At 42.6% G+C, this 19,723-nt stretch overlaps 1 protein-coding gene and 1 long non-coding RNA gene across 2 annotated transcripts in view; one reads left to right on the top strand and one right to left on the bottom strand.

Moving 5' to 3' along the window:
• The window catches only part of LOC148160390 (uncharacterized), a 143,210-nt gene that overhangs the window by 108,343 nt on the left and 15,144 nt on the right, over window positions 1-19,723 (bottom strand). The gene's annotated exons all lie outside the window — the stretch shown is intronic.
• dachd (dachshund d) overlaps window positions 1-19,723 on the top strand; it is a 134,562-nt gene that overhangs the window by 107,370 nt on the left and 7,469 nt on the right. Inside the window, 3 exon segments of the mRNA XM_088010401.1 lie at window positions 14,930-15,075; window positions 17,803-17,950; window positions 18,598-18,741. Coding sequence (XP_087866527.1) covers window positions 14,930-15,075; window positions 17,803-17,950; window positions 18,598-18,741 — 438 coding nt within the window.

A 19,723-nucleotide genomic window follows, 5' to 3' on the forward strand; every position in this document is an offset into this window, starting at 1 on the left:
TTGAATCAAATAAATAAAAAAAAAGACAGTTTCTAAACTTGTGTCACCCAATGTGGAGTAGCCAGATGGTGTCCTTTTTTTTCTTCCTTTTTCTTTGAACTTGGGTCCGATTTATTGTCCAAAATTTGCCTGAGACTGTGATATAGAGAGGTAAGATGATGTGTGAGAGGAAGGAAGAAAAAAAAAAAAAAGTAAAGGCGAGCAGACTGCTAAATGTTGCCTCATATGTGACTAATTGAATTGCTTCAAAAAGCAAGTCTGCGGTGATAGCTTCCGACAAGCCTCTGTCTCGTGAAACAGCAGGTAGCTGACAAACAAGGGGAAAATTTGAAAGGTACGGAAGCCTTTTTGGCTGTAAACTCACTCTTTGGACATCAAACACTGGATATCGTTGGATTTCCTCTGGGAAAATGTGTTTCAGAACGCAAGCCATATGCACTGTATGTATGCTGAAGGAGTGCAGACGTTTCAGCCACTTTGTTGCATTCCTGTTTGCAGTCCTTAGTAACTGCGCGTGAACAAATCTTAAAATAAAGTAAGTTTCTTTGCAGTAGCGTAATATCACCCTGAAAATGTTTTGAGATGCATTCAGTTAGGAAGAAACAAATCAGACATTAAGTTGTAATTGTGGCACATTTTTAGACCACTCAGCTGCTGCAACATTTCACAAGGTGGGAGCAAACACTGAAAAAAATTTTTCTTTGAACCAACTTAAAAAAAAAATACTCAGATAACTTTATTAGTTTTGCACACACCACAATTCTGATTTGAATAATTCTTAAAGCAGATACATAGCTTGAGCAAAACTAGCAGTAGAAAAGTAGCATAATTTTTTAAAGTTGGTTTTTTCCAGTGTACAGAGCTATCGTGATCCATGTCTCTATTACTCGTACACCTTCTTCTCTTCAGCTTCCAGGTTTTCTATAGCTTTGAATGTACTGCTTGTAATAGCATTGGATGTGTACAAATTAACCATTTGTCAAGATTAGCTTTTTTTTTTTTTACTGATGTCCTACTGAAAGATCCAACAACCCCTGGTTTTCTTGAAGAAGTCACATGATGTAAAATTTACTGGTATTTAAAAAATGTTTAGAATAAGCAAAAGCTTAGCAAAGCATCACGTTTAATTTGTTATTGTAGGACTGAAACGGCTCCTAAACCACTACATGACATTTAATAGCTTCTCGTGGTTGTTATGGAGACTTGGAGACTCGTGGCACTCATTTTTACCTCTTTTACTGTAATCCTCACTCTGCATGGTGGCAAGATGAACTTAATCCTCATCCAGTCCAACTTTTTAATTGTTTATCCAGCTGCAGATACGGTCAACTTTAGGCAAATAGTTATTTTCTTGCGGAGCTCAGCACACATCAGACTTTACTTGAAGGTTTTCTTTTCCCGCCATTTTCTTTGCCAAGAGTGGCTAGAAGAAGTTGACCTATTTTTTTAAAGTCAAATCTAAAAACCAGAGAAACAAGAATTAATAAATTGATAAATCGTTTCTGATTTAACGTGAGCGTATATTTCTAGGTTTAAACTTATGCTGTTGGAACTTGTAAGGTGCGACAAAGTTCGCAATTTTCCTTTTGTTTTCCATTTTACATCAAATGTTGCATTCAAATTAACGGCTGGATTTGAAATCATTTTTGCGGTGTGATATGCTGCTCCACTAAAAGAAGAATTAATCTTAAGGACTTTTTCTACACACCTTTACCAGTAGGCGTGCAGGACGCTGTACGTGAGCCCGTACCGCACGCTGCAGTTGAGTGTTCCTGTAGCGCCGGGCTGAGAGGCCTGACGGGACAACGTTATGTAAGCTGATTCTGTAAACCATATTTTAAAAGCGGATGAATCATTGGTAATATGATATCGGCTCTTCCCTGGTAAATGTATATACACTTGTTGACACAACAGGAGATGCATCCGTAATGTCCTCCAAAGCCCGCTGGACGGAAAGCTGCGGTGTATTATGTCACCTGGAGGCGCATGCTTTCATACCTGCCTGACGCCTGATGCGCCGCCGCAACCGCAGTGGACAGCGGTAATTTGCCCCCTGCCTGTGCATGCCCAGCTGACGAGCGTCGATGCCGCCATGGTCCCAGAATGCAGTTTGTTGGGCGAAGTGCAGCTCTGATTAAAGGACTCGCGAACACCGACGGGGCTCGTGCAGAGAAAGGGGGTATATGGTTAGAAAAGAAAAGATGAAAAAGACCAAAAAAAAAAAAAAAAAGAAAGACAATCTCCTGCCTTTGTAGTCTTTGTTCTGTTCCTTCTTTGCATATGCAGTCGCAGTGATAAAAAGGCAGGGTCGGAAGGGGTGGGCCGGCGGGGGGGGTGGGGGCAGACTTTTGGGGTCCAGGTAAAACTTTCTGCATCAATATTGCAGCGTAAATATTTCCCTGACATTGACGGGCACCTGCGTACAGTATCATTAAAAGTTCCACGCGTTTCGGCGGGAGCGCCTTCTTCTCTTCATCTTTTCCGACTTTAATGTAGCCCTGTTTTCGCTCGGCCCTCCCCGATGTCCTTGGCGTTTGCGAGCTTCAAACACATGCTGACTACCTGACTTTCCCCCAAGTCAGGAGGCAAGATCATTAGCCATCACAACCCTGAAATGTGACTTGGCAGACAATAATGCTTTATGATCAAACAACTTGTCAGTGCGTCCTGTTGAAATGAAAGAGTGCAAAAAAATAATTCAATAGAGGATCAATCAAATTTCCCTCCCCACCCCGGCACCGTGCGCGCGTCAGAGGGAGAGAGAGAGAGAGAGAGAGAGAGAGAGATTGCTGATGGTGCAGAGAGGGGCTATTCCTCGAGGACATGGGGAGTTCATTTGGATATTTGTTCTCCCCCTCATGAATGTTCCATTGCGTGACACCATCTCCCACTAATCACATTTCACTGAAGGAAAAAAAAAAAAAAAAAAAAAAAAACGAGGGGGGATGCTTTTAGGGACGTTGAAAAGAGAGAGGTTCTTTTTAATCTTTGAAATGCCTCAAAAGTGACAGAATGCTTTCTCCTGCCAAGACGTGAGCCTCGGATGGGGAGATAAATATGCTGTGGTCAGCTAAGTGTATCTAGTGAGCAGAGAGGCAAATTTAATAATGCATTATCATTCACTGGCGAAGGTGAAATCTCCTTGTCCATCAGAGGGGCTGAGGCCTGTTTCATGTTACCCTTCACTGCAAATGAACAAGTGCTTTACTCAGCCATACCAGAGATGCACCGCAGGCACCGGTGCTCTGCTGCCAGCCCGGACTGTCAGGGAAAACACAGGTCCGCAATCAAAAGGGATCAACTCTCGTGTCTTGACTGGAGACATTCAAGATCATCGGTCGAATCTTGTTTTTTTTTTTTTTTTTTTTTAACAAAACGCCTCCCTGCATTCTTTGTGTTTTCCTCTCTCGCACCCCCACCTCTCTCTACCCGAGGACACAAGATGAGTTTTTTTTTTTTTTCTTTTTTTTACATATCTGAGCATCTGCTATTATGCAGATGATGGCAATGTATTTACCTGAATGCCCTTGGACAACAGCATTTAGCAATTATGAAGATTATGTACAATGCAGCGAATTTGCGATTCAAAACGATCCTCTTCCTCGCAGCCGCAGCAACTGTTGCAGACAGATAAGGTTGACCCTGAATTTGTATTTCTGTAGTTTTTTTTTTTTTTTTTTTGTCTGAGACATTCGGCGGGCTTGTTTGTATAATTTAATATTTACATGTAAACAGTAATTAAGCGATGCCGCCCCGACATTGCCAGGGCCAGGCTCTTGCCAAGGTAAACATGGGGGCCCCCTAGTATAGCGGTTCTCCACAGTCTATCATGTTTACAGACTTGCTTTTTTTGTGTGTGTGTGTGTGTGTGTGGGGGGGGGGGTGTGTGTGTGTGTGTGTGTGTGTGTGTGCTCTTCCTCGGCAAAGCCCCATAAAACACAACCGATTGGATGCCGAACGCAGACGCTCTTATCGCCCGGCAAGTCTGCGGGCTAACTTGAGGACATTGTGAGTCAAACCTTTAAATTTTCACTCTGCGATAATTACGGCACTATACTTGAGCTTTTATATCCTTTCACAGAGAAAGTAAATCATTCCTAATAAAGAGAGGAAGAATAGGGGGCGGAGGGAGGAAAAAAAAAAGTGCTTGAAGACTAATTCTCTTCACTCCCTCCCTCTCTGCTCTCTATTCTGCTTGTTGAAAGCCTTTCTTTTTTCCCCTCTTTCTGAGTATTGCAGTCACCTTGACTTTGCAGCTGCAGCCTTATAGTCTGTTGCTTATCCAGCCTAACCCCAGCCTGTCAATTAGGTCTTTAAAAATTAATCTCTTTAACTGGAAATACCATGCCGGCTTCCTTTCCGTCTGCAAATGAAGTGTTATTAATTCACGCGGCGCAAAGCCACTGTCACGAATAATGTTATCAAAACAGATTTCCACACGTTTAACACGTCTACCCCCCCCCCCCCAGCCTCCGTTTTAAACCTCTTAAGTATTTTTATGACTGTGAAAACAGGACTCTGCTAATGGATTTGCATCAGTTTTTTCTTTCCCTCCTTTTTTTTTTTGATGGTGGAGGGGTAAGGGGTATGGGGGGGGGGCGACACTGGCTTTAACGCCAGGCAGTTTGCAGAGCGAGGGGCTCCTTAAGCCTGGGCCTTTTTAAAGTTTACACTTCCCCATTTCCGCCTTTGTCCTTTCATCTCCATTTAAAAAGCAGCTCAGCATATCCGAGGCTGGATTAGCGCCAGGCTCCGTCGACATTCGTTCAGCAGCAACAGCGCAGCCTCTCCCTGTAGGATTGCAATGCCAGGCAATGACACCAATGTGTCTGCCTGTACCCCCCCCCCCCCCACCACCACCTTCTCCCTACCCATCTCCCCCTGCCTCCCCATCATCCTCCTTCACTTCCCTCCTCCCTGTAGGAAATAAAACGCAACAGAGCTCTGATCAAGCAGCAGGCTATCTGGCCAAGCACACCAAGCTCACACTTGTTCTATTAAAACCCGATGATTATGGGGGGGGGGGGGGGGGGTTTCCTCTCTGTTTGTTTGTTTGAATGCTTAATTATCAATATGTAATTGGCATGTGCGCTGCGATGTCGGGCGCGCGTTTCGGTGGCACATCCTCGCTGGAGAGCGCGCCGCTATCGGATGGAAGCAGGGTTCCCCAGCCGCCGTCTAAGTTAAGCTGCGGGAGAAGTTGCTGTAATGAATTGGTAAATGCTAAACAAAGGAGAGCTGAAACAAAGAGAGAGGACGTAAATGGTTTGATGATTAGCGGGTCAGGAAAGATTACAGTGGGGGGGGGAGTCGGGGGGGGGGGGGCGGATTCGGTGGTGGGGGCTGTACAGTACAGATGATCCCCTTCTGAAATGGGAATGATTCGGGCAAAAAAGCAAATCGATAGGCGAGGCCCGTTTAATCTCAACGATTCTGCTGTCGATAAGCGGAGCTGGACAACGGGGGTCAATATGCAGAGACAATCTGAACACCTTCAAAGCGCCTCACGATAATGTCCTTCGCCAAGTATTATCCTCTCGACAGTTTGGGCTCTTAGTCGATAGGTGAATTAGGGAAATCTATTCTGCCTCTTTGCCTTTTTCTTTTTTTCTTTCTTTTTTTTTTCTCCCCTGGGACAAAAGTTTATTTTACTCCTCCTGATGGTGACCGAAAGCTTAAGCTTATGGATTCCTCCCCGTGTGGCTCCTCACCTGAACCTTCCTGCTTTCCCCCTCCTTCCCTTTCCTCTTCCCCTCTGCCTCGTTTCTTCCGACTCCGCTCGTCACTCTGCAAAACGCCATTCTGTCTCCACTCTTGCTCCATTAAGAGCTCATCTGAAGGTGTGCGCTGGTGGAAACAAAAAAAAAAAAAAGAAGTCCTGCATGCTTTTATGCAGTCATCACAGTCAGCCAAGCCTGTAATCCTCAGAGGTCCGATAATGACATAGCCCCCTGCATTTATTACACGAGAAGAGAGGAGAGGAGACGGGCAAAACGCTGACTTTGAACAAATGAACACTCTGACCTTTATGCAATAAATATGACATGGGCCGCATAAAAAGACAAGATATCTTCCTCCTGAATAGGAGTCAACACAGATTCTGCTCCCTTGCCTCATTCTCTGGTCCTTATTCTCTCTTTTTTTTTTTTTTTCCAATCTATTCCAAGCTAACATTAAATACCAGAAGTTTCTTCATCAATTTCAGGCTTGTGGCACGAGATCTCGCAGTATTAAAACGCCACAGTGTTTGTTGTCAAGATGAAGTCTGTCTCGCAACGTGCTATTCACCAGAGGTCAGCAAGTGACTTCATCTGAACAAGAAGGTGAAAGCCAATAAAATGAAATCCAGACATGAAGCTGTCTGCTCAATTATGTATTCCTGAGACTCGCATTTTCAAGCAAGAAAAGGAAGGAATCGTCTCGTTACTGCCTTGTTGACAACACGAAACCAGAGTTGCCAATTTAAAGATCTTTTCCTTTTCCTTGTATCTCAAGGATTCAAGGAATCTAGTGACTATTTTGTGACGTTAGCAACTAATCAAGGTTTTCAAGAAACATTTTTTTTTTCATATAGGTCACTAATAAAGATTCTAGCCACTTTTTCTGGTCACTTTTTTTGCATTAACTTGAGCACTGATTTGCTTGTTTGTTTGACCCGCCAACAAGCAGCAGGTTTTACTATGGCGCACTCACAGGTGGGCCCTGTCCTCCCACAGCTGCAGTCAGAGCCCTTCGTTATCTGGATAGCAAACGAGGAGCGCATGCTCCAAAAGCCTCGTTCTGACTGACCTATTTACTCTAGTTAAGGTAGAAGAAACAAACATGAATTACTGCATTTCCATTGTCTGTTTTGGGTCCATTTAAATCATTGATAAAGACTGTACACAAGAAAGTAGCAAATAGAATAGCCGCTTCTCTGTTTCTTGTAAGTAGGTGCCGTTGCGTTAAGCTCCAAGTAGAGCATAAGGTCAGAAACAAACCATCCTTTGAGTGTGTTTGGAAAGTGTTAAAATAAATAGGCAAATTATGAAATGACTCCAGTGTGGGTGCAAGTTAAAACACATTTGATACAAGATGTCCTGTGTCAGATCGCTCGTTTAGGTGACGCGTAAAGACGAAAACTTCAAAGGGTCAAAGTACCTTTTCTCAACCGCCTGGCCGACAATGACGCATAGAAGAAGCCACCGACGGTTTTAAATAACATTTTGATTACTTAGTCCTAAAGTAAAGGACTATTTCACATTTCTTGTGTAACATTTGATAATCTCTTGATTCAATTTTCAAGCCGTCAGACTGATCAAACTAAACAAGTCTGCACTTGATGCAGATTCTTTAAAATACCATTTGTGAATTAGGAAACCTTTATTTTTCTTAAATATATACAAAAGGAAAATTTAATGGGTTTTTTTTTTTCGTTGTTATAAAAATATTCATGTATTCAATCTCATTGCTGCGAATCCAACATCATGCAAAAATTACACCAGTATTGTTACACGACCGCGATCTAAACTGTTGTGCAAGCTTTTCCTCAACCCTGCTATGAAGGTGCTAATAAACTTTGCGGACAGTTGTTGACAATTATCCGCCAACCTTCTGATTGCTCTCACAGGTAATCATTAGCAGGGCTCATCAGTTAAAGCAATGCTTCATACTTTAGCCGTTCCGGCAGGAGACAGCTGTAGCAGGGAGGACCCACCTTCCTCGGTGTGATCACTGTTTGTGATTGTCTGCTTTTGTCACCTCACACCGCCTCTCTGACAGTAAAGGATTTATGGTTATTTCCCTCCATGCAGCCTGTCCATCTGTGGCTCCATCTTCATACGGCCTTGAGAATACGATTCAATTTATTAAGGCAAAGCAATGGACTCATTACTTTGGGAAAAAAAAAAAAAAAAGAAAAAAAAAAGGAAAAGGTGGCAAGCGAGAGAGTGAGAGAAAAAGGGAGAGGTGACACACTGAATTGGTTATTAATGGAAATGCGCAGCCATAGGGCAGTTGAAATTTAATGATATCCTACAAGAAAATATGAGGGTGTCACTCTCCAAAAAGTCATGCTAAATGTCAACATTTTAAGGTCCCTGGTGCTAATTTTATGCCTGTGCACAGTAATGTTTTTTGGAGAGCGTTTAGGAAACACGGCCCAGTGGCCAGCCTGATTATCCCACTCACCTTCTCTCCTTTCTCCAAAATGGGTTTGTGCAGCGAGCGATTTCATCTCTAAGTGAAGGGAACATTAGGGAGGGGGAGACGGAGGGAGCGATAGAGGAAAAACACGCGGTTTGATTTTCATGCTGTGATAAGAGAGTGGGAGCCAAATGTTACCTGTTAATCTAGCCCAAACCGACCGGGGCTCTTGACTTTGTCCCTCAGCAGGGATGGGGCAAACACTCATTTTCCTCTCTCCGTGATGAAAAGGAAATTAGCTTAAATGTGATGAGGGCACATCAGTGTGGTGTGCAGTGCATGTGTGTAATGAGTGTGTATATGATTGAGGCTCTTTGTTTGCTTACATCTCCTCCTCTTCGCTTTTACGCACACACACGCACACACTGCAGAAAAATTTGTCTTGCACCAATCAACCTACGCCAGCTCCTAGAGTCCGTGCCACAGTAAACAGTGGGGATGTCGCGATAGGTTCAGCTCACAAGACGATATAGGTTCACAAGAGCAAAGCGAGCACGCAAATTAGCAATATTCTCTCAGTAAATATTGCTTATTTGCTTGTTTTTTTTACAGAGTGAAGGTGAATGTGGTGATAATAAAAATGCTCCCCAGTGACATTATCCATTACTGTATTCATAGGAATATAATAAAACAACAACTGGCGCGTCAACAGGGCTTTCAATAATTGGCTAAAACCTCATCATAGCTAACCGCACTGCATCTTTTAAGTTTGCCTGGCAGTCAGATTAGGCTGACATTTATAATTAACTTGTTCAAGCTGCCAAGCAAGTTAAATAGAAACAATAAGCTGCCAATTTGTCTAACTTATATTTGTAATTAATAGGTCTGAAAGTTAAGTTAAAGTAAAAATGATCATGAAAATGTCCTAGAAGGTCAAACATGTTAAACTTCCATGCTAGCTAACTGCAGCATGGCTAACAGTTAGCTAGTTGTGGCGTTTTCTCTGTAGCCACGCGGTTTTCTACCGCGCTGCCGCACAAACATTTTAAAAGTGAGGATAACTCTACCTCTGTTTTCGTAACCGAGTCTGTTTAGAAATATTCAGTGCAGATTTTATCTGTGTAATAATTTCTGATTTTGGACACCAAATTAGCTATTTAATTCAATTTAAGGCGAAAGCACAGACTTGCTAACCATTAGCATGTCACAATCCTTTGTTTCTCTTTACTGCCAAGAACTCAGTTGCACAGCAAGAAGGTCACTGTATATTTATTTCTATATTTTTTCTTTTTACAAATGATCATTCATTTTTTCCCCCCAAATTCCATCTTTTCCATTTACATTTTTCCAAAATCCACATTTAAAAGATAAAGATTTATCTATTTACAAGGTTTTCATCTAAAATTCTTACAGTTTAATATAAATACAATCCAAATTCTCGGGGATTAATTGCATTTTGTTAAAGTTGATCTCTTTGTAAAGCTCTTTGAACCATACCTATCTTTTTGTTTTATAAATAGTTTTGTACAAATAGATTATAGGTTTAATTTGAGGATAAAGAAAAAGCATATTTTCTAAAACTTGATCCTCTTCAGATTCATTTGTACTGTATTCCATCAGCAGTATACAGTGTACAGCAGAATTGTGACTACAGTATGTTCCTCTCAACTCTTTCAGCACAGTCTTACTCGGCACATGCAGCTCCAAAAAGTCTTCACTAAGCACAAATCTCACTGATGCTGACCAGCTTTGCATTCTGGAGGAAGGATATTGCTCATTGATAATGTGGAGGGTTTTTATGGTGGTTCCAGGTAGTCTCACAGAAAAAGAAACCCTTCGTCATTAGATAAAATACTCAGATTCGACAGTGCTCCACTTTATGTGGCGGACTCCATGATTGTCAATTTCCAAAATTCCCATCCGTATCCACAGACTTCATTTAAAAAAAACTAAACAAAACACTGAATTCAGTTTAGATCTTGTTCCACCCCTAGTAAATTGTCATTTTCCTGATATATACAGCAAAAAAATAAATCACCAGTTAAATCCTAACTTCTCTAAAACCGTTTTCTTCCCCCTTATTTTTCTTGAAAGACTCTTCAGAGTGCACACACATCATCTGCAAGATCAGCTCAGGCTCATGTTTTTTTCAAGTGCTCAAATTGCATGCAACTACTTTCCTCCCCACCTCCACCCACCCTGCTGCATCTGTGCATTGGTAGCCAAAGACAGATATCTCCCTTGACAAGATTTCTTTCCAAATCCGGTGCTTTTAAGTGCAGGTGGAATAATGCTGCGTTTGCTGCTAATGGCCGTCCGAGAGGTCATAACTACTCCGCTTGAAGAGGGGAGGCCGGTTTCTCCGCTGCACCATGGCAGGTCAAATCAAATGTAATTGCACAGTGAAAGCGGAACGCCTGCGCTTCGCGTGTTGGGCTCCGCTGACAACATCCAGGTTTAGCATTCGGTTCCCCTGCTGGGAGGAACAAGGACAAAGGCTTCACCTGTCAATATATCACACTGACTGGCCAGCAGAACGCTCTCCTTCTTTCACTCAGTCCTGTTAAAGCCTCCTCCGCCCCAGACTAAGCCTCACCCATCCATCCATCTTCGACCATCTACCTCTCACTCCCCTCCATTCTTCCCTCTCTGCCTGTCTTCCTATTTCCTGCAGCTCTCTCTGAATTTGTGTGAGCACTCGGCGTAAAAGTCCTGAGGGAGCCGGTTTCAAACACAGGAACCAGAAACATATGGCACATTTTCAACTCCCAAGGTCAATTACAGCTATTTATCCAGAGATTGCAGCTAAATTTCCCAAGGTTTCTTCTAGATTTACAACAGATTGCAATGTGTGTCTGTCACATTTTCGAATCAGGCCACTTCCCCTCCACTCCCTGTGACTTTTTTCTTTCTTTCCGTCAAACATTTCAAAGGCTTTGGAGTGTGGATTTTTTTTTCTTCGATGTCTTATCTCTGGTTATCATGGTTCCATCTTTTTTTTTTTTTTCCTTTTTTTTTTTTTCCCCTATGCCAGGTCCAAATGCCTCTTGCAACGCAAACCTAATAACATGTAAATTGGAGATAAGCCCAGATCCCTCCAAGTGATTTTTTTTTTCACATTCATACTTTGTCAAGTCAATTCTTGGGCTCCTGTTTTAGTAGCACAACACATGAGGAGTGAGAAAATTAACTGGATAGGTGATTCATCATTGCTACCACACTGTCAAGGACTCCCTCTGCAGCTATTGAGAGCAGGGTGGAGGCGGAGGACGGAGAGAGTGTTGGTGGAGGACGGAGTCGGGGGGTGCTGTTGTTTTAAATTATGGCATTTCATTCAGAATGCATTGTATTTACAGCGTCCCATTTTTATTTGTGGCTCCTATTATCCACCGAAACAGTTGTGCATGAAATGTTATTTGTGACAAGGGGTGACCCGCAAGTGTTTTTTTTTTTTTTTCTGTGCAGTATTTCTTAGTGAGAAGGCGTAGGGTGGGCCGGGGAGGGAACTGAGGATGGGGAGACCCTATCTGTTCCCTCGCCGAACGGTAAGCACCAGAGGCTTTTGCAGCTGCTGCTGGCAGTCTTTCCGGCGCAGAAATATCACCTGGAAACAGAGCACTCCACTCTACTCCATCCCCCCAGCCCCCAACACTCCCAACGCCTGTCGCTGTAATTAAGTTGAAGTCAATGATTGCGGAGCGATGCTGAGAAGTAAACATGCAAACGCATGCCAAGGTTTGGAGCCAGGCAGAGGGAGGAGAGCGAGGGGGACCTATAGGCATGGGCCAGCACAGCATGATGACCGAGAATAAAACGCAACGGCGTAACCGCATTAAATAACTGATGATATTCAAATAACTGATTTTTTTTGTGCGTTTTTTTTCCCTATGAATTATAAATATGCCACATTCATACACTTTATAATATCCATGCCCGACATTTAGCAAAAGTTTTAGAGAAAAAGCGTATAGCTTTACGCAATGTCATGAGTTTAAGTGAGAAATGCAATAATGAGCCCTGTTGCTACAGAAAATAATATATCCGCTTGATTATAACTGCACTAAATGTGATCTACTATAACATAAATTTAAAGAGGAATAAAAAAAAAAACAATTAGTTTTCTAGTGAGAATATTATACTTTTCTATCGTTTGTGATATCTTTCAAGTAAAACTGCGAGCGTAACAAACTGATATTAGCTGGTAAATCAGTCAGGCTGTCTGCTCCGGTAGCCTGCAGTCAGCCGCTTCGCAGATATTCCACATGTAGCCAACCCAATATAGTTTTCAAACACCATTACCTCAACAAGAGTGGTTCTGAATGGTTCTCCTCAAGTTTCCAAAACATAACCGTCTGTGTTTTTATCAACTGGAATTATCTCTGACGAGCTTCTTCTGTTTTTTCCTGTGAACGAGGGGAAAGTGACGGTCAGCCAGCTGACCTACAATGCAACATGTGGAATAGAAGCAGCGGCGTGCTGCTTTGTGCTCCATACTGAGGCACCTCAAGCTTTAATAGTCATGAAAATTACCTTAAACCGTAGGAAAATTACGTGAAATGTTCATTTTCGAAACTGTAAGTCTTTAAAATCTCAGTACACCCTTATAGCGGCGAACGATTAAAGCCTAGAGTTGGGTGAGAGCCTGCTGGGTAAGGAGTTGGGGGAGGCGCAAGCCCTATTCGACTTGCCTGGAAACCGCAGATCCAGATCTTGTTCTGTTAAAATTTACATTTAGTTTCATTAAGCGCCGTTTGATTGCATTGATTAAATTAGCCACCCATTAGCTCCGTATTTCTTTCCTCTCCCAAACGCCGGTACTTATGCATCGCTCCTGGTGGAAATGTTATCTGACAAGAGGTGCTGTACGGTGGCTGGGAGTCTGTCGAACACAACGTGCTGTTTGCTTTTCCCAGAGCATGACAGGTTGTTTCCCCCCCTGCAACAAAGCCATCAAATATTCCCTGTGATCCAACGTTTGTGTTGGGAGGCGAGGCCTGCTGAGTGGGAAGCCGGAGTTTGTTAAAGCAATGATTTATGATTAATGCCAACACTAAATAAGGGACAAAGTGCCTACAGTACAAATCAATTACAAAGCCAGAACAGCGGACCTTTCCCTGAGGTCTACTAACGTCTCTAGTTGTTATGGTGATTTTATTGGAGGTGGGTGATGCATGCATACATATAATGCACGCGGTATGTCTGTATTAACCCGATCCGGAGCCAGGCGCAATGCTTCTGATCTTTGATTAGTTACATTTATTGAGATAAAATGGGACTTTCATGTTGCTCCGCTGTGCAGGTAGAGACGGCGCGTTTCGCATCTCCCGAATCTCGACGCCCACCTCAGGAAAACAAACAAAAAAAAAACAGGACTGCTGCAGATGAAATAAATTACCGCAGGAGTGCCTTCTTAAAAGTAGGCAATTCATTATTTTTATGAAGTCAAATTATAAACAAATTTTAATCCATTAGGCAACCATCCATTCTAATTAATCAACAGTAGTGAACTCCATCTGAAAAAGGGAGAAAGGTTGTTTGCTCTCTCTACGGACCAGCGGTGCGTATTTTACCAACTTCCCCATTCACTACACACACACGCATACACACACACACAGAGAGAGAGAGAAAGAGCAAAAAAAAAAAAAAAGTGTTCTCCAAATTACAAACCTAAACTGTGAATCCGAACACTCGACTTTTGGCGCCGGGATGTTTCCAGGGCATTTGCAGATGCTTGAAATAATCTCCAATGTTTTTGCTCAATCTGCTCTGAGGATGGGTGAAATAAATACTTTAAACTAATTAATGTAAGACCAGCTGTTCCCAGCACTTGGCTGGCGCTGGTGAATATTGATGGGAGGAGGGAGAGAGAGAGAGAGAGAGGGGGGGAAACGGCGGGGGCTGCTCAGCTCTGCTCGCTGTTTGTACAAGATTCAGGCTGCCACATAAACAGATATGAATACTGGATGAGAGCGGGAACCGCCAGCTTTTCACTCCATACCTAAAACTCCCCTCCGCCCACCAACCCAACCCAACCAACTTTGCATTCAATTAGCATTCAAAAGAATTAATAGTGCAGACATGCAGCGCGTTCAATAAGAAGCGTCTTTCACCGGGATGGTAGCACTTACATCCTCTTGGCTTAATAAAAGCTCACCGGACGAAAACATGTGTCAGATCTAATGTGTCAGTGTCTGACATACTGTTTTAGTTTAAGCAAGCTGTACATGTGTTTGCCTGGTCTGCCTCCTGCTCACCCTCCCTTCCTCCCTCTGCTCCTCTTCCTCTCCACCGAGGCCCGGTGGAGAGGCTGGACAGCAGATGGCAGGGCCCTACCCCTCTGCCAGTGATGAATGGAGGATGATGTCATCTTAGGTTTGACAGGCACCCGAGCGTGTGTGCACAAAGCAAGCCCGACTCTCTGGGGTCAAATGCCGGCTCTGCCCCCTCTTACCCTACCGTATCTCCATTTTTGGAATACGCATGACATCTCTTAAATAGGTCTTGCTGCTGGATTTATGTTTTTGCTTGATATTGTTTAATACCTTATGCAAAAAAAAAAAAAGAGGGGCGGGGGGCTTTAGAAGAAACAGCACAAAGGAATCTCCATGTTTTGTTTTGTTTTTTTCGTTTTGTGAGGTGAGGAACATTCGGATTGGGTCCTGCCGATCAGCTCAATCCCGTTCGTTCCTACTTTTCAGCCCCGACGTGCGTCGTCGACAGCCAAAGGCGCCCCACGTTTGTTTTTGGGGGGTTTTTTTTCTGGTTCCCAGTCTGAGCAAATGTTTGATCTCACTTTTCGTTGCAGAAGACAACTCCATGAGCACTCCAACAGCGAGAGACAGCTACGAGAGGTTGTCACTGGCCGGACAGACTCTGCCTCCGGGCTTTCCGTCGCCATTTCTCTTCCCAGACGGCCTGTCATCGATAGAGACTCTTCTCACCAACATACAGGTAACTGTCTCCGCTCTGAGTCGGGGAACCTTACATCGTCTTGTCGCAGTTGGTGTCGTCTTCCCTCGTTCGTTGGTTCACGTTAATGTTACGCCAAAGGCTCTGTTGCTATATTTTAATATAATCTAGAGGAGAATGTAAATAAAGTACATCAAGGACTTACAAAAAAAATAACTGCAATTAATATTAAACACAAGAAAATGCATAACTATGTGGCAAAAAAAACATCAAAACGGCAGTATGGAGTATCAAAAATGTTCCAACTGGATGACTGAACTTTGCTCTTTGAATTCTGCTTTTTTTTTTTTTTTACTGATTCCGAGAACAGAAGTTTTGCAAAATCCCTGCAGATCGTCGCACGGATATCTACATGTAGATATCTGTGTGCGATATCTGCACATATAAACACATAGATAAGAAGGTAGCAGCCCAAGCAGGAAGTAGCATGTAAAAAAGCATTCAATGGGAAAGTTTGCGGACAAACAGTGACGGTGATATGGTATCAGCTTACAGACAATAATCACGTACATGCAGGTCTGGGGAAGTTTGGGGAAAGAAAAGAGCATGGAAAATTGTTTGATTCCTTATTCGACGATCTAACAGTTGGATTCAGCCAGTCAACCACCCTACCATCGCCAACTGTTTTACAATCAAGTTTTGGATTTATAGTTTAAAAACAGACTGAAAACTGGAAATGTTTGCAGTTTGGGTTGGTCGACTCAACCAGGTCACCAGGTTTTTGTCCACATCTGAAGGCTTTCCCGCGCCACCAGCTGCCGTTGCATGCTCGAGACCGTGTAAGGGCAAATATCCGCCTTGAAAAAAAGTCATTAGCATCTTCCCTCGGTTTCATTCAACAAATGGGGGAGCAGAGATCCACTCACACGCCGAGTGCTGTTTCGGCTTTAGCTCAAAGCCCCTCAATCAGAAAGATGAATGTATTTGCCTTCTCTCTGGGTGTAATGATGTGTGTACCCTGCTGCCCTTCTCGTTGCACTTGTTCGGTTGGCATCAGAGTCCCGCTTCTCCTTTGGCTCGGCGCGGTAATTAGAGAGCCACAACCGAGCCCGTCGCGAGCTCCCAACACTCCTCTTAGTCATCTTTGATAATGATCCTCGGAGTGAATATTTATATACAAATCAACACAATAAACCAAGCGGAAAATTAAGATAAAGCAACTTGATATAAATTGGGGTTAGAAGAATCAACAATTAGTAAGATATAGTCCAGTGCATTTGGCGTAATTGCATGTGGATGGGGAATAATTGTGATGAAACTGGCTGTGTTGCTGTGGGGTTTTTACTTAAAGGAAGAGGATGAAACAATTGGGCTTTCTGGGAGCTTTCTCAGTGGAGGCATGTAATGCTCAGCGGCGGCAGAGAGCAGTCAGAGGAACCTGAGTCCGGAGGATGAGGAAGGTTCCTTTGATTCAGGAGTCAAGCTTTAAAAAAGATGGCAAAATAGCTCTTTCTAAGCAATTTACAGTTTATAGTCTACATAGAGGTAGTGGGGTGTTGTCACTGAAGACCTGCTGCGAGTTCTATGTTAAAAAAAAAAAGAATAAATAAAAGGAACTCGAGAATTTTTAGATGGAAAAGTGAGCGTAAAACTCGTAAAGTCGATCATCTAAATTTCAGGTCTTCGCAAGTGTTGTATATTTCCGGATGTCTCACGACAAGTCTTAGGGCTGAGTTGCTAAGTTGGTTGTGTTCATTAATTGTTCTCGTCAAGCTTGCTTGTATCCATTTAGATTGCGGGAAATGTAGGAAATTGGTACGCTCCACGATGACGTCTCAAACGTTCGCAGGTAGTGCACTCTGCTCTGCTCACAGAATGAGCGCAGTACGCCCGAGGATGTGGGAGCCTTTAGCTCTCACTGCAAATTTGCAACAACAAAAAAAATAATACTATGTAATAGAGCTGCACTCACATGCAAGTCAAAAAACACGTAGCTATGTTAAGATATTTTTAAGTAAGTTTAACATTGGATAGTAGGTAACTTAATTTATTAGGCGTAATGGTCTTAAATTAAAGAGGCCTGGGACCAGCTACTACCTTGATTCTCTATGAGAATTTCCCCCCGGATTTTCCAAGCTGAGATTATCCTTACTCTTTTTTTTTTTTTTTTTACAGTCAGAATTATCATCCGACTACTTAAAACTACTCAATAGGACCTCACTTCAAAAAAAATCCAAAGTATCCCTGAGACAAGGCTGTTAAGAGCCTGATTTGAATGTTGTTTAGCTGAATGAATCCGTTTAATCCAGTTTGTTTTAGGGGATTCCTGTACAGGAAGTTGCAAAAAAAACCCTAAAGCAGAAGTAGTTTGACAGTTAGAAAACCTTTTTTTTTTCTCCTTTCCATCCAGCTTTTCTTACCTTCGATTGGTTCAAGTGTGGCGCCTTGCAAAAGTATTCCTGGAACTTTTTGCGTCTTTTCCCGATTAAAAATGCAAACTTCGGTCTGTTTTATCAGGCTGTCTTGCGATGGATCAACACAAAGCTAAAATCTTGTTGCGTCCATCTATTTCCAGTTCCATCATTTAATCGTTATTAGAACATTTTTGCTGTACTTATAAAAAAAAAAACATCACTAACTTTCGTCACACTTGCATTTCTCAGCTTTGACCAAAGGGAGTCAAACATCCTTTTTGTCCTGATAACATACGCATGTACATTTCTTTCTTTTTTATTTTATTTTTATTATTTTTTAATTTATTTGGTGCAGGGCCTGCTCAAAGTGGCGATTGACAACGCTCGGGCCCAGGAGAAGCAGGTGCAGCTGGAGAAGACGGAGCTGAAGATGGAGCTGTTTCGAGAGAGAGAGCTCAGGGAGACTCTGGAGAAGCAGCTCGCCATGGAGCAGAAGAATAGAGGTACCGCCTGACACGCCGTCCTCCCTGTTAGCCTTGTGTTTGTTCATACGGTGGGGGCAGGCATGCGTAACCCGTTCAGGCTCCTGTCAACCGTTTAGGTACAGGAGCTCCTCAATGTACTTACACCGCACTCTGCGTTGCAGGAGACACTCATAAGCCACTCTGAGCCTCCTTGGTTACACGTGAAACTGATAGTTTTTTTTTTTTCTTTCTTTCTTTCTTTCTGCTCGTAGTCTGTTAACATAATTGAAAGTACACATCCCATCCAGACTCGCACTAACCCTCATGTAAAATGCATCAGAGTCGTACGCTAACCGGATCGTTTATGTTTAATGAGAGAAATTCATGAAAAATATCCCAATAAATTTTTCAATTAGCTTCAGTTCCCTCTAGCAAGTCAGTATTTGCTCCGATTTTCCCATTTAAATCTTTATATATTATGAAATATTTAAGTTTAATTGATTTTCGCTTTTCTATAATTGAGTGCTAAATTTAAAAGACAAAAAAAAAAAAAAAAAATAGGCTATTATCTTTGTCAGCCAATACAGGCTTATAATCAAATTTAAAAAGAAAAAAAAAATGCTTTGCCTAATTTGCTTCCAGAGCTCATTTATTGTCACTGTGATATTTATTTTTGTTGTTGTTAGCAATCATCCAGAAGCGTCTGAAGAAGGAGAAGAAGGCCAAGAGGAAACTGCAAGAGGCTCTGGAGTACGAGTCGAAAAGGAGGGAGCAGGTGGAGCAGACCCTGAAGCAGCCGTCGCCCTCAGACAGCATGCGCTCCCTCAACGGTCAGAAGGCACCAAACTTCACGTTTTAGCCCCTTCTGTGTCTCAGAAATGTTTGTGTTTGTGTTTGTGCAGCGCCTTGCATAAAAAAGAACATCCACACCCCTTGAACTTCTTCACATTTTCTCACGTTCCGACAGTAAAGTTCTGTGTGTTTTATTGGGATTTTGTGTGACAGACAAGCATAAAGCAGCACATAATTATGGTAAACCTTTGCTACTGCTGGTTAGGCTTCGGCAGTCCAGGCTTCCTCCCAGGATTGCTCCGTTTTTAGCTCCATCCGTCCTCCCCGTCCCTTTTGAAGAGAAGTGTCTCTGCAGGATGATGCTGCCACCGCCGTGTGTCACAGTGGGCAGGGTGGCGTTCAGGCCGGTGTGCATTGTTTATGACCAAACAGTTTGGTTTTGACCTCACTGGACCAAAACCCCCGTCTTGGTTCTATTATATGTGCTCGTTACAAACTGCAGTGGAACTTCTTTTCTGCTCACCACTGTTTCATGAAGGAGTATTTGTGGGTTTATCACTAACACTCACCTTATTTTACACAACCAAGAGTATGTTCATGTTCTAGACAAAAATCTGTATTCAAAACTAAATTGAAACTGTGACAGTGTTCTGTTAAAGATGTTTTTCCTGTGAATCCCTGCAGCTCCTCCAAAGCTATCATGACTTTCTTCACCGAGTCTTTGGTTAATGCTCTCCTTGCCTGACATTGATTTATTCCACTTAGCAGTAATGCTCCTCTTTACTTTGACCTGACACACAAATCCTAATGATGTACGTTAAAGGATGTAGCTTTCATCTGGCAAAAATGTCAACAGGCAGGAACATTTCGCAAGGCACTAAATTAAATACTTTCACTGTATAAAAACAAAACAAAAGACTAGCAGGGGAAATGTTACTTTCCTTTGTCACTATTTACTTCATTAATTACTGAGTCCCTCCTGCTATTGTCAAACTGCCAACTGTTTTGATCACAATTTGA

The sequence above is a fragment of the Poecilia mexicana genome, unplaced genomic scaffold, assembly GCF_051168715.1.
Source record: "Poecilia mexicana isolate PSO_F unplaced genomic scaffold, ASM5116871v1 scaffold_2, whole genome shotgun sequence".
Lineage (NCBI taxonomy): Eukaryota > Metazoa > Chordata > Actinopteri > Cyprinodontiformes > Poeciliidae > Poecilia > Poecilia mexicana.